Genomic DNA, 14487 nt, shown 5'->3' with positions numbered 1-14487 from the left:
TCTGCCAGTCCGGGGGTCCTATACGGAGTGTCTAGGAAAAGCGAGAGTTGAAGGTCAGATGCTTTGCTGCTGTGGCATCACTGCACCCGGACCCTCTGTGCACTGGTTGGTTGTGGCTTTGAGTCAAGGGCTGGTGTGTGATATGGACGCGACGCCTTGACGAGCTCTTCACACGTCTCAGACACGGTGAAGCGACGCGACCCTCAGACACGGCGATCGCTGCAGCCCCGAACGCGCGGGCCGCGGATGGCGTCCCGGTCGTTATTTTGGGTTACTCACACTGCACTAGGCACAGTGCAGCTGTGCATTGATTGCTTGCTGCGAGCGGCAGGCTGCTGTGCTCCCATATCACAGTCCCCAGTGGGTCGAATCTGGCACCCGAGCGCATCCCCCATGGGGATCGGTTTCTATGGTTCGGCCGGGGATGTGCATCCGCGATGCTGTATCCGAAGGAGTGCATCTGTATGTGCCTTTGAAGGGAGTGGTCTGTACCCTAATCGAGCACTGGATGCAGGTGTGGTGTCTACAGATGTGTGGCGGTGACAGACTGCGTGGCGGTGAATTGAAGTCCAGAGCGGCCACCTCTACAGCACCAGTCTCCTAGTCATTCCACTTACTCGACGCTGGAGATGAATGACTGGAGCTATGGACTAGCCCACCCTATTAGCCTTGTTGATGTAGCACCCAACCTCTTCTGGGGCATCACTGCGGCTGTGGGCATCCTTGCGTGTCACGACCCCGATCACCGATCTTGCATATGAGATGCAGACAGAGCTGCAGGGCCATCCCGGAATGGCTTCGGGGCACCCGGGATGCGGTCAACTATACTCCACCGCCAGATCAAGCTGATCTCAAGCTCAACATTGATTGCTGGTTCAGATGCTTGATTGCACCCAGCATCTATCCTACGGACATGCCTCGAGGAGGCATAACCTGCAACAGACACTACTGCTGCTCCCCGTGTCAGCTGTGGACCAACACATCCTAACCCCGATATCTGTCATCTTTCCATTCTCGAGCAACGGGACTTTTGTTTCCACTCCTACTCACATCAAGATGAGCTGTAGTGACCTGCCTCTTTGGGACATCCAATCAATCCAATGGTGCTGATCCAGTAGATCCCGCCCCCGATCCAGAGCTTGACTCAGGACATCGCCACGAGAATGGTATTTCTGTCTTATGCTGGAGCTCCCCCGAACCGACGACCACAACCGTGGGAACGGGGCACGGGTCGGGTAAGGCTATTGAAACACCGGCAGGCTGGGAAAGGGGGAAGCTGGGAGGAAGCGATCACGATCCTGACGCCGGTTCGGCCCCAGCAACTAGCATCCGACAAGACGAATCAATCGTGCGAGAGCCTGGCTCGCTTGACAAGGGAGCTGTCAAATTGAGGGTGAAGCCCGGTTGCGACCGCTGCGATCAGTGGCGTTCGCAGCCGCCCCATATCCTTTAATCCCCCCCGTCCGCCTCTCCGTTGACGCGCCAGTATGAAAGATGGAACGGGCACATGCGACGTGTGGAATTCCTGGATGCTGGGACGCTGGGACGATCAAATGCGATGCACCATTTCCAGCCTCTGGTGGATGCGACCTGTCTGCTGGATGGGAGGATCGTCGACCCATTTCTGCCCGAATAGGGGGAGCGTGGAAGGTTGTCGGGGGGAGAAGCCGCAGTGGCGGATGCGCTCCACTTGGGGCCGGGGAAGCACTGCGCGTTCCGGATCCTATATACCTACATATATGTATGTAGGAATCACGGAGGTCGATAATCGGCAGGATATCCATAGGTAGGAATGCGGAGCCGCTCAAAGGGAATCAGGGATCTACATATGCGAGCGAGAGATACGCAGTCTCACCACTGGCGCCGTCGAGGTCACTGTTTCTTTGTTTGACTCGGTCCCGCGCGACGATCTCGACTCTCAAAGATGGGACGAGTCGTTGCGTACCTTCGAAGTATAGAGTGGCACTCGGTTAATCCGAATGCGCCGCTGCTGATTCGCGCAAAATTGATTTCTCCAGCCACTATAGTGCTGCCGTTCTTTGATGGATGTGGCCAGATTTAGCAAGCCACCGCGATCGGCTTTAGGAGTCTGCTGGTGCTCGTCGTGATGTGGAATTGGTCGAGGTCGCATTCATAGAAGAATCGCTCGAATCATGTCCCCTACCAACTGCAAACACGTAATTATCCCGATAATCCCAAGAGATGTACATGTACAACATGTATCAAGCACTGTTGCAACGGGTCAACGCTCTTCCCCAACGCCCTAGTGGAGAGAGAATCCTCGAATCCGTCAAATATCCGGCCCAGACTCTCCATCGACTTTTCAAAGGATCTTTCTCCACACCGAGCCTCGACCCGGCACAGAGGATCGAGTGGATCGGTTGGGCACCGCGTCGAGTCGAGTCGGCTTTGTTCTGTCCTTTTACAAATTCCAGGCATACCCTCGATCGATCGACTGGAATTCGACTCCTCCAATACTGTCTGACTCGGTGTGGACGTGGTGCTTTTTTTTCCAACTTCCCACTGCGAGCGCCAAAGTGGCCGACGCCAACAGCTTTTGCAATCAAACACGGTCTTGGACAAGCCATTTCTATGGTGTGTGATTGGATATTCACATTGGGGCTGGGGCAACACAGCGACTCACACCGCAAGACAATCTGATTTTCCACCCCCCATTCTCGATCGCGCAAGGGGGGCGATTCTACGTTTCCGGGGGATAATCACCGTCGTGGTATTCCAGTGTACGCTTATACTACAGTCGGCGACGAGGGCGAGAGAATATCATCCGATCCGCCCCGGGCTGAGATGAGACTGGGTACACTGGATACATGAGATATACCAGATGACTACGGCGGCTGTCAAATAATCATTCCCCCTTGGCACATTCTCACCATCGTGGATCCCTTCGCTCTGATTGACGGATCGCCTGCTTCGCTGCACGGAAGCCGCTTCCGCCTTGTCACGGTGGATTATTTTATTTTATTTTTTGACTTTGGATTTCTTTTATTTTTATTTTTCTTTTCCCTTTTTTTCTTTTTCATTTATTTGATTTGTCTTAGTCGGGCCTGCAAGGGTGCGGCGGGAGTCTAGAAGTCTTCCCCGGCTTTGATATCGGCCACGCCCACACCGTCTCTTCTCTTTACTTCTTTACTTGATCGTCCCCCTCGACGCTGCTTCACTCTCACCGTCGCTCTCTTCACTCTCACCTCACTTCCTTATTTGAACCCCTTCCTCCCCCACTCTCTTCTCTATCCTCACCTTCTCCCTTATCACCCACCATGGTGATCCCGATCCAGTCGCGCATCCGCGAGATGGCCCTCGCCAAAGCCCCTACTGTGGCACCGGTGGCCAGCACCGATCCAGCTCAGGTCAGCTTCAGTTGGAGTGGCAGCTCCTTCGAATGCTCGCCTCTCTCCAACCCCTCCGCTCCTCCCCCGACGCCCACCGACTCTCTCCTCGATATCACCCCTCGCAAGTCCTCCTTCTCCAGCGAGTATGGGATGGGCGCCGCATGCGCCTTTCCAAGCTGGCCCAATCGACCCTCGCTCTCCAGTGGTGACTCCAATGACTCGTTTGTGAACAACGCCTACCTCTCGGACGAGGACCTCCTCTGGATGCCCGAGAACGCGGCCGTCGAGACACCACCCCTCGAGGAGAGCGCAACCCCGGAGGCCGAGACCGTATGCTCCCTGACCATGGAGCAACAACTGAAGCGCATGCGTGCGGCCGCCGAGGAAGACCGCGCACGATTCCTGGCCCGGGTCGACGCCCACGCCCGCGCAACCCAGGCGATCCGGCAAGCGAAGCTCGCGCAGGGGAATGAGCGCATCTCCCCGAAGCCGAAGAAGCGTCGCGCAGTGCCCGAGCGCAAACGACGCGCTCACTCTTCCACCGTCAAGGTGACCTCCGCATGAGCCTCCCCAGCGCTCCGGGGCAGCGCGGGCGCTCTCCGATCCACCACCATCCACCACCATCCTTCGCTTCACTGCAGCCTTGCTGGGGCTCCTATGCTTTCACCCCCCACTTTCTTCGACCCCCACGGCGCCCATCGACCCCACGACCTATGGGCGCTCGCGCGTGCCCGTGTTTCTCGGGACCCGTGATATCCGCGTTACCCAAGACGAATCAGATTGGGGCGTCCCAAGCTGCGATCGGCCTCGGCGATCATCACAGGGTGGTACACAAGGCAGCGATCCTTATCAGCAGCCCCCCCCCCCCGCGCTTACCTAATTCCTCGCTGTCGGCGCTTCCAGAAATTCCATTCTTCACCGCTGCTTTTGACTCATTCGCATGGAGTTTCAGCGCCTCGACTTGGGCCTCGACCCGGCCTTCTATTGCATTCAGCGGACCCGGTGTTTTCTCTTTCTTCTTCGTGCTTTCTTTTTCTTTTTCTCGGATTCCATTTGCCGTCTTCTAGCGTGTGTTTTCTCCAGATACCCCCAAATACCCCCATCTTGTACCGTCCCTATTTATTTTCGCCCCGATATCGCCACCGCGTTACTCCCCTTCCCCTTTTCTTGTTCCTGTTGTTCTGTCACTCTGCGCCTGCATTTTCGCCCGATCCCGCGCACTGCGCTATCTCTGATCCCCCCCAGCCCGGCGTGCGCCACCGTCACGCACCGCACCGTGCCTCGCGAGAGTCGGTGTGAGCTGGCCGCGCCAACCCCGTTTCCTGTTGGGCATGTGTTCTTGGTAGCCTAGCTCGTGAATCTACGCCGTCCAACCCTGCCTCCTATCCCTGCGAGTAACTATCGCGGTGTTCGCGTAATCCAATTTTCGTAAATCGGGACCACAAACCCGATCACATCCAGTCCATCTCACATGTACCCTACCTCTACCATTTTGTATCTCGGAATACCCACGTCGCCCCCAACGGGGGACCCTCCAGCCCTGCCCGCTCGCGTCGCGGGGCCCCATCGGGAAGGCCCGCGCCTTCCTCGTGGGGGCTGTGACTCGCGTCTGGCGGCCCTACAGAAGACATGCAACGGTGAGTGGATTCGGGGTTGAGAACGGCCGTGGATGGGTATCGCGCTGTACACTCCCGCTGGCATTTGAACGGCCTGACCGGCCTGAATTGTCTAATGCTGACATTAGGTACCTAGACAATGGACACACCTGGTCCAGGTACTTGTGTACTTCCATAGAAGCTCGGTGCATGCCAGGCGGCGAGTCTTCAGTGGCGATGCCTTGTGCTTGTGCTACATCTCCCTGCAGCCTAGTGCCGAGTCCACTTCAGGTTATCATGCTACAGGCGGACTGGGCTCCCAGGTTATTGCGGGTGGGGGTCTATACTGACTGTCCCGTCTGGCGGTTATCGTCCACTGCGCCGGGAGACATGCACTGCCCCATGGTACTGTAGGCAGGTGTACAGCCGATGTATACGATGAGTACCTCTGTACTTGCTGGGTCTATGCCCAGTGCCGAGATCCCGATGACTCACGGCTTGATACAAAGCAATGGATGCACATGCAGGGTGAGATGTGCCGACATCTCCGCAGGGTATGGTATATAGGATACTATAGTAGAGTAGGATAGTATTCGCCATCGCCTTGACCGGCGTGCCAGGGTCTCGCGCCGGGATAGGCTGGGCTGGCTCTCCGGTGTGACGGTGAGCGATAGATGCCTTCTTTGTATTAGGCCCTGGTAGACACGTGAGGCGATCGTGTCTATGCGGACAGGGGCACTGTATCTGGAAGCACGGCGCGCCGGAGGCCGACGATCGGGGTGATTGGGCTTGGACAGGGTTCTGTTGGATAGCTGCCCCAAGAATGTCGTGACTGGAGCGGCGATGGCGTAGTTCAGTCAAAACGGAATGTAATACTCTGCATATACCGGCTCTATTGGAACTACACCTTCTCACTAGTAAAAGAGGAACCCATAGACACCTATTCCCTGTCTTTGACACTTTGCTCATTCTTCGTTAGTCTTGAGACACGCAGGTGTGGGTCGGGGAGACGTTGCTCTTCTAGAACCCAATAGCCGCTCGATAAAGTATGCATCTGTGGACTGGTTGAAGATATTGACAGGGACAATTGAGTCTTCGAGGCAAGACATGCAGATCATAATTTGGATTAAGAACTAGACCTTAGAATACTAGGTGTCTTTTAACTATTGGTGTCGATATATAGACAATGAGTGGGCGCTGAGCTCCATGGAGCCCCTTAGCGCAGGAACATGTCCGCTCTGGTATGATAGGGTGAAGGGATTGGCAGGTTGCCTATGTAACATGTCCCTACACGACCTTACTTCCAAGGTTGTCAAGCCCAGCAGGAAGCTAGTTTGAGATGATGTTCTGAAGGCATAAATCACAAACTAGGTTAATTCGGGATGACAGCTATTCGTTATCATCATGAGCGCGTGGCAAATACCCACCTGCGCATTCCAAGTACGTCTATCCAGCAGTCGCTATGGTAGAACAGCCCGGCAGTGCAGGGCTTTCTCAGCTATGAGCTGCTGCCAGGCTGTCTATCAATGTCGACGTGAACCAAATATAAGCTATACCATCTCAACCTGCGGCCATCACATTTCCGGAAAGCTCTATTTGACGGTATATTCAAGCCGAACGGCAGGGCACACCGAAATAATAAGACCGCCCGATGTATCCGAGAGAACCACTCAACTACAATCCCTTTACAAACAACTCCCCACCCACGTCTTTCAGCAGAGGCTCTTTCTTCAACACTTCATTCCTAGCCTTCGCGGCAATAGTCTCCGCCACGCCCATCGCACGGCAGAGGTCCACCAGAGACCCATCGAGCGGAGCCTCGTAAACGAGAAGGCCCAGCGCAAAGAGGAGACCGTGGAATGCCTCCACGCTCTGCTCCTCCCGCGACACCGCTTCCAGCAGGGAGGCAGCCAGCTCGACTTGGTCTTCTTCGGCGAGGGGGTCGGCTTTCCCGTCGAACCGGGCGTTGTGGTTGAACGCGGCCAGGTTGTATGCAAACGAGGCCGCCACGACGCGGAGATTCGCGTGCGAGTCGAGGAGGGAGTTGGTCGCGAGCCGGAGACAGGTTTCGCGAAGGCGGGCGGAGGAGGCGAGTTGGTCGGGGTAGAGGGGGGTGCTGAACAGGTTGCAGGCCAGCTGCATGGCCACGATGCGAAGATTGTAGGGGCAGGAGGAGAGGTCGTCGGCGGAGAGCGGCGCGAGGAGGGTAAGTAGGGTGGCGTGGTGGGCTTCTTCGGCGAAGTAGCCGCTCACGCGCGGGTCGAGGAACAAGAGGCGGACGAGGTCGACGACAGCAAAATGGCTGTCACTGGGAAGAGTGGTATAGATGGATTGTAGAGTCGCGGCGAAAGTGTGCAGGTCGGGAACTCTGGTGTCTGCTGCCGGTGCACTGCCATTGCTGGTCGAGTGACGGGTCTGGACGAACTCGATGACGGGCGATATACCCGGTGCATCTTTGAACGAGGCGGGTAGCTTCAGGAGAAGCTTCTCCAGCGGCGGTACCTTCCTGTACATGACAAAATTCGTGATGGGCCGTTGCAGGCTAGGGAGTCGAAGTTGTCGGTGAGGATGAGCTGGATGCGCCATTTGAACGAGCATGCGCACGTTGCCCTGCAGCTGGGCTGGGTTGGCGCCACTCCATTCATCAAGCTTCTCGCCTTTCAGGAAGGTCATGAATGTGGGCGTCGCGCGCACGCCGTATTTCATGCTCACGTCGTAGGCTGCACCAATGTCAACCTTGATGAGCCGTGCCCGATCACCGGCTTCGGCGGCCAGCTCGTCATATGTTGGATAGACCACCTTGCAAGGAGGGCATGTGGATGATGTGAAGAAAATCACAGCGCAAGCGTTTGATGCCGCGGCCAACTCGCCCTCCAGCTGGCTCAGGTTGCTTACATTGCGCACTGTGCCTGGCAGAGAGACAGCGGCAGCAGCCTTTTGTGGTGCAGCCACAGCAGTCGGTGCAGGAGCTCGACTGGGGCCCGGAATAGGGCCTGGGCCAGCCTGTACAGTGCCCCGCAGGGCCTTCTCGATCTGAGGCTTCATCATTTGCCCAAATGGAGTCTCCAAGAACGTGCGAGGTAAGTTGCGAATGTGATCTGGAATGCTCTTCCCAACTAGAAACATGGAGAAGTCCTGGGTAAAGTTGTTGCAGTTATGCAGAAAGAGATCATAGGACTGCGCCGTGTTAGACTTGCCCTTGTTAGGTGGCGGCCATATCCAAGGGGACTTGCCTCTGGCGTGTAGATGCTTGCAAGGGAACCCAGATATTCTTCAATCACATCGGATGGCAGCTCCGTCTTGCCCAGATCTAGCACCTCCATGGGTTTTCCATGGTGGGTGGTGCCAGGAGTGGCGGTCTGGATGCCCTGGCCGAAGTAATACTCGACTCCGTTGACCACGATCGATGTGTGGTAAATAGCATCAATCTGCGTCCCTGTCAAGGCAGCTGAGTACTAATGAACGACGTGTATCAGATGCGATCCTGGCCCTTTCGCAGTTGTTGATGCGCTGAATAATACGTACCAGGCGCGCGAGACCCTTGGAAACAATTAGCGTGAGGGATAGCTGTTAGAAGGCGAACACCGGCCTTACCTGGGACAGGTCGTAGACGTACAACTTGACATCCATCTTTGCGAGGGTTGGTGCTCTTCTAAAGACACAGTCGGCTTTGCGAGGCTGATATGCGCTTTGCGCCTGCAGGCACCGAGTGGATCACGTCAGCACTTCGGCGAAGGTCCGAGTGGGTCATTTGGTCCATCACGAAGGAACTGAATCTCAGAGCTACCTAGGTATACTGCTTTTGTTGTTTTCATTTGCTGGCTAATTCTTCTCTGCCTGGTTGGAATTGTACACACTGTAATCACAGGCTGTTGCTCTGAAAATGACTTGGATTCTGAAAGGCCTAACGATGCCAACCGGGGTGATACCTCTGAGAAGCAAGACACAAAACCAGGAAAGAACTCTTCGCGTTCTGGTTGTGGTCTTCAGCGACATCGAAAACAGATGGACATTTTTCATGGTCGCAATACCATGCGCCCATTTGCCTTGTTGAAGCCCTGGGTCTTGTTTGAGGAGATTTTGAATATGTGGAGGAAATGAGATGAGGGAGATTAGACGTGTAGCCTTGGTGGTGAGCTCACAGTTGTTGAAATGGCCATAGCAGCTTGTCAGGAGCCTTATTTTAGTATATTTCCACGGTCTAGTCTCTCTCAGTTCTACATTCCATCAGCGAGAACTAGATATGAATGATGAGTACTGTGCTACAACCCGGTGGGATTGCGGGTTGTCCAGTTGTCCATTATAACAACAACAATCTTGCCTCATCGGTGCATGACTATAAAAATGAAAAATGTCATCTACTTGTTTTCTAGTTAGGTCTCTCATCCAGAACTTGTTGATCCTCATTCATTCGGGACATCCAGGCCAAAGACAACAGAACCTCCCTGTACAACTCCCCAGCCAATCAGCGCCTCGCTCCATCCTCTCCCATCGTCATCGCAATTCCCATCTCTGCCTTCCCCGACAATCCTACCCCCCTCCAAACCCCTCCGCAACACCTGATAACGCCCTCTGGCCAGCACAATGGTAATCCCACCCCGATAATCCCCAGACCAAGAACCACACTAACCCACCACCCAATCCAGCCTCCCAAGAGGCGCGGCGCAGCCCCCAGCTCCTCCGCCGCAGCACCCAAGCGCGCGCGCGCCTCCAAGCTCGCGAAAGAAAACAACATCACCGCCGAAGAAGAAAACGAGATCAAAGAAGTCTTCCAGCTCTTCGCCGACGCCCACGACGACTTCCCCGCCGAGAAGGACGGCGTCATCCCACGCGAAGACGTGCGTAAAGCCCTGGTGTAGGTACTCGATCGATCCCCCGCGCGACCGCGCCAGCATCACCGTCGTGGTCGCCGTTGACCTGACGCCCCGCTGCGCTGATTCGTATCTAACGAAGCCCGTCTCGCAGTGCCCTCGGTCTCCCACCAGAAGACTCCACCGAGCTGTCCGAGATCCTTTCCGCCCTCGATCCCACCCTGACCGGCTACGTGCCCTACAGCCCGTTCGTGTCCGTCGCGGCGGCGAAGCTGCGATCGCGCGACGACGACGCCATGGTCGCGGAGGTGGATGATGCGTACCAGCTCTTCACGCGTGGCGCGGGCGGTCCGATCTCCCTGAGTCACTTGCGGCGCATTGCGCGGGAGCTCAAGGAGGATGCGGTGGATGATGAGCTGCTGAAGGATATGATTTTGGAGGCGAATGGCGATGCTGGGCTGAGTGCGGGCGTGACTCTGGAACAATTCCACGATGTGATGAGTAGGGCCGGTGTTTTCTAGACTGGCGGAGGCTTTTGTTTTGTATATTTGATTTGCTGCGTTGCGTTGCGATGGACATACGATGTGGATTTGGCGTTTCGTGGGCTCGGATGGAGTTCGGCGTTGATTGTTGCATAGCGTTGAGAATACATTGGCATTGGGATACGACCAACCTTCTGTCTGCTTTCTGTTGCACCGTAAATACGAAAGCCAACGAAAGCCAACACGATCGCGCAGGGTCGGCTGATACAGAACTTTACAAGCATGTTGACCCATTCAAAGACCGTTGTTGCTATTGTAGATACAAGCCATCCTCCATCCAGTCCCGCAGTTGCCATTCAAAAAGATTAAGCCCGATACCGATAAAAAAAAGCCCCTGAAAAACACACGTAGAGAAGAAGCAAAGAGAGGGGAGGACGGCAGAAGACATGGCCCGCGCATCAACTAACGAGTTCCTCCAAGAAACATTTCGTCTCAAATCATGCCCAGACTGGGTGAGCAAAAGAAACTGGGTATGAGAGAAGAAATTTACTGATCACGGGTTAGTGATCGAGGACCCTGGGCGGAGGACGAGGATAACTTACTGAGATCTCGGCCATGCCGAGGTCCTCACCACCATTGGTGGCCTGCTGAGCAGTGCCATTGACCGGGGCGTTGCCCTCGGCGGGGGCGTTCTCGTTGGCGAAGTAGTCGACCATTTCGGCGTCAAGCTCCTCGACAGTCTTGGGCTTGCCACGGCCGGGGTTGCGGCCACGACGACCACGAGTAGCACGACCGCCACGGCTACGAGTGCTGGGGGCGGCCTTGGCAGCAGTAGCAGGTTTGGGCTGAGACTTTTGACTGTCATGGAATGAGCACTGCAGTATGTGTAGATGGACAGACAGGACTTACGCAACCCGCTCAGTGAGGGGCTTGGGTGCAGCAACCGGGGGAGCGTGCGAGGCGTCGAAGACGACTTCGATCTGGCCAGTTGTTAATAGATATTATGGAAATGTGAGCGGGACATGCTGACGAACCTTCATGGGACGACCATCGACAAGAAGTCCATTGAGGTCCTTGGCAGCCTTAGCGGCGGTATCGGCCTTGCCAAAAATGATGGAAGCAATGCCACGGCTGCTACCGTTCTGGTTGTAGGTGAGCATCACCTTCTTGACGGGGCCTGCAGACTTGGAGAAGTATTCCTGTAGCGTAAAGACGATCAGTAATCCGCTTGACAGTTTGAGCTGCATCAACGGTGGTCGAATGTCGAAGGGAGGCAACGGCGACAACGCAAATGAGGATCAGTATCCACTCCGACGAAGAGCATCAGCGAGCACATGGCAGCGATCAATCAACTAGTCCAATATATATCGTCGAAACCCAAATCCATGTTGGAACCGCTTGGGGGGGACACTTGTCCCAACAGGTACAAGGTTGCCCATGTCACATCCCACAGTCCATAATCGTAGATACCCATTCGCACATTCGCAGCATCCCTCCAGTCACAATTCCATCAATCGAGTGCGAAAAGTCTGCGAAGGACAAGATTGCACCCCAATTATTGCCATCAACACGCCGAAACGTGGTAGCAGCTAGTGAGGAGCCCCAGCTTTGTGTCCCCTTGATCGCTTCCAAGTGATGGCCAGATACAGTATATGCTTCCCTCAACCTCACTGTGATGGGATATCACCCCATGGAACAGTGGAACCCTCAAAAATTAACTCGCAAAGACGAGAATTCATGCCAGTGTGCATTTCCTTTGACCGTCAGAACGGTCTTCGCTAGTTCGCTAATGCGCTCGCTGATGCCCTTTCCGAGGTCACAACACAATGAAGACTGCGAGTCGGGATTTGAAAAGCGGTCTGAATGGGATGTTTCCATCTCCTATTCACGGCGTAGTACTCAGAGCCGCAATGCAAGCGGATCGCCTTGGAATAGGGATCAACGCGAGCAGCAGACATCTTTTCACAGTACCATGACAGAGCTCAACTTCCTGCTTCGCGAGATGCCAGCCCAAATATAGTGCAGAAGCATGGGGAAGGAGCGTGCTGTCTGCGCCACGCACTGAGCGACTACCACCATGGGGGTATAAGGAATCTGACAGGCCGGGACGCGAGTTGAAGTCGTTGCCCTTCGACGGGTTCGAAAACAAAGATGGCGATCAAATCCAAGGCGAGGCCTTTAGATCAACATACCTTGATATTGGCCTCAGACACATCGGAAGGCTGAGAGGTCATTAGTGCGTGGACGAAGGAGCCATGATTGGAGTGATCACATACCAGTCCGCTCACGATGATTTTGCTGGATGCAGTCGAAGAAACAGGAGTGGGGTGAACCGCCTTCGCGGCAGCCTTGGTGGCCTTGGATGACTTCTTGACACCTCCGACAGTCGAGGGCTTGGCAGCGACGCGACGGTTGGTGCGACGGCGAGCAGTCTGGCGGCGGTTGCCGACCAGGTCATCCAGAGACTTGTCCAAGTTGGCAGACATTGTGAAGAGATGCGATGAAAAATGAGAAAGCGGGCAGGTTCGGTTCACAAGAGAAGTCGCAAAAAGAACGCGTGGTCGATGGCTGATGCGCCACCGGGAGTTGACGGCGTTCGGGAAGGGAGAAGGTGACAAGATTGGAGGTTGACCAGAGATGGCTGGGATCAGGTCTTCTTATTGTCACGAGATGGAGAACAACTCTGCGAAGGATGGAGAGTGAATGAGGGCGAAGATGATGGAAGCGGACGGGGGAAGGAGAGAGTCCAAGTGTCAGACCGCACTAGTCCTGTTTGGGATGCCGGGCAGCGCGTCTTGCCTGTTTTGCCTGTTTGCATCGCGGCTCCGCCACTGTGTAAGTAGTCTCTGAAGTAGTGAATGCTCACTCATTGGTTCTATATTAAAATATTTTCTATGGACACTATGAGTCTATCATGATGAATGAGGATATAGAATTACTCGGATTCATTCTATGTAGGCCCAGCCTGCGAACAAAGACCATAGAGCGATGACCTGACCAACTCCATGGTGACAAAAACAATACTAAACCAGCTGCAAAGAGGATGGGAAATGCTTGCAAAAGGGGTGACAAGGTCGAAGATTTCTTCAAAAGAATCATAGACATCAGTGGATGGATCAGCTCTTGAGTGCCTCCAGACGGCCACGCATCTGTTCGAGGGTCGCTTCCTGATCCTCGAACTCGGGTTCGGCCACGACCGGTTCTGCCTCTGGCGTCTCCGGCCGGGCTGGGGCCTGTGAAAGCTTCCCCTGGAGAACTTCTTGTAGAATCTTGTCGATCTCAGCATCTGCTTCTTCCTCCTCCTCTTCTAGCAGTTCATTATCTGGAATGGCATCATCAACCATCTCCTCGATGATGCCGGCCTTGACCAACTCCGTAGAGAGCTGGTTCATTGTGGAAGACAGCTCTGGTAATCGAACCAAGGTATTCACGTCCTTCATAATCCCTGTAGACTTCTGGAGACTGCCCTGAATCTTGCGGACAGAGAAGGCCTCGTTGACTTGCATGCCTACACTCTGCAGCTGAGCCCGGCTCGTAGCCAGACGAGAGGTTTGCTTCCGAATCCGTACCAGTTCTCTGGCAAAAGTCTTGGTTTCACTCGTCGCTTGTTTGGCTTGCGAGGGGTTTCGCTGGGCTCGTTTGGAGGCATTGATGATGTGTTGTCGGGTTTTGCTGTCGAGGGACTTGAGCTGAGCAAGATCACGGTCGAGCTGTCTCGTATTCGCACGGATGAGGGCATTGCATTTTCTCATCTGGCCCAGGGGTGTTAGTGGACCGAACGCGGTTGTCATCTCATGATTGAAGGCATCCCTCCTACCTGGACTTGTGGGTCAGGCCCAAAGAAGACTGCCTTCAGGGTCTCCATCTTTCCCGATGATACCCCTCTTGGAGTTCTGCAACGAGTGGGATTCCAATGGTGTTTGCAGTGAGAATCGCAATCAGATGTCCAACGTTATGGTCGGCGTGGGGTGGTTTGCGATTTGCTCGGGTGCATCCTCTGCGCGGATGACCGAAAAAGAAGTGTGTTGGAGAGGAGAACGTGTCTGGCTCCAGAAATAAGCCGCGACGCTCTCTGGAGGTTCCTTGCCTCTCGCCTGCTACTTGCGTCTTATCAGCATCGCAATGCGTGCGGCAACTCGGAGGGGGCACTTAGTCATCGCAGTGACGTCCTCGGCGACGGGTGGAGTTTCGGTGGAATGGTTTATCCGCGCCTTCCTAAAGCACTTGGAAGGAGCAAGAAATCCTTGCT

The 14487-nt window shown here is 55.0% G+C and overlaps 5 protein-coding genes across 5 annotated transcripts; 2 read left to right on the top strand and 3 right to left on the bottom strand.

The window, feature by feature from the left end:
* Nucleotides 1–3278: 3278 nt before the first annotated feature.
* On the top strand, nt 3279–3914 carry N7459_002960 (uncharacterized protein; the record flags this gene model as incomplete). The annotated part of the gene is made up of 1 exon (XM_056942145.1): nt 3279–3914. One exon carries the CDS (start codon nt 3279–3281, stop codon nt 3912–3914), a length of 636 nt encoding a protein of 211 aa, XP_056802028.1.
* Nucleotides 3915–6619: 2705 nt separating this feature from the next.
* On the bottom strand, nt 6620–8575 carry N7459_002959 (bifunctional C97 family peptidase/thioredoxin family protein; the record flags this gene model as incomplete). Its single annotated transcript, XM_056942144.1, has 4 exons — nt 6620–8122; nt 8179–8400; nt 8471–8485; nt 8540–8575. 4 exons carry the CDS (start codon nt 8573–8575, stop codon nt 6620–6622), a joined length of 1776 nt encoding a protein of 591 aa, XP_056802027.1.
* Nucleotides 8576–9529: 954 nt separating this feature from the next.
* N7459_002958 (EF-hand superfamily Ca2+-modulated protein) lies at nt 9530–10277 on the top strand (the record flags this gene model as incomplete). The annotated part of the gene is made up of 3 exons (XM_056942143.1): nt 9530–9532; nt 9592–9800; nt 9911–10277. 3 exons carry the CDS (start codon nt 9530–9532, stop codon nt 10275–10277), a joined length of 579 nt encoding a protein of 192 aa, XP_056802026.1.
* A 521-nt stretch (nt 10278–10798) lies between these two features.
* N7459_002957 (putative RNA annealing protein Yra1) lies at nt 10799–12724 on the bottom strand (the record flags this gene model as incomplete). Its single annotated transcript, XM_056942142.1, has 5 exons — nt 10799–11096; nt 11148–11218; nt 11273–11437; nt 12431–12460; nt 12515–12724. The coding sequence occupies 5 exons, from the start codon at nt 12722–12724 to the stop codon at nt 10799–10801; spliced, it is 774 nt and encodes a 257-aa protein (XP_056802025.1).
* Nucleotides 12725–13354: 630 nt separating this feature from the next.
* N7459_002956 (ESCRT-III subunit protein VPS24) lies at nt 13355–14103 on the bottom strand (the record flags this gene model as incomplete). Its single annotated transcript, XM_056942141.1, has 2 exons — nt 13355–13990; nt 14056–14103. 2 exons carry the CDS (start codon nt 14101–14103, stop codon nt 13355–13357), a joined length of 684 nt encoding a protein of 227 aa, XP_056802024.1.
* Nucleotides 14104–14487: the final 384 nt, after the last annotated feature.

Source organism: Penicillium hispanicum (genome assembly GCF_028827665.1).
Source record: "Penicillium hispanicum strain IBT 35686 chromosome Unknown utg000003l_segment0_segment0, whole genome shotgun sequence".
Classification (NCBI taxonomy): Eukaryota; Fungi; Ascomycota; class Eurotiomycetes; order Eurotiales; family Aspergillaceae; genus Penicillium; species Penicillium hispanicum.
Note: the sequence above shows the minus strand (reverse complement) of the source record. Positions and strands in the feature narration are given on the sequence as shown.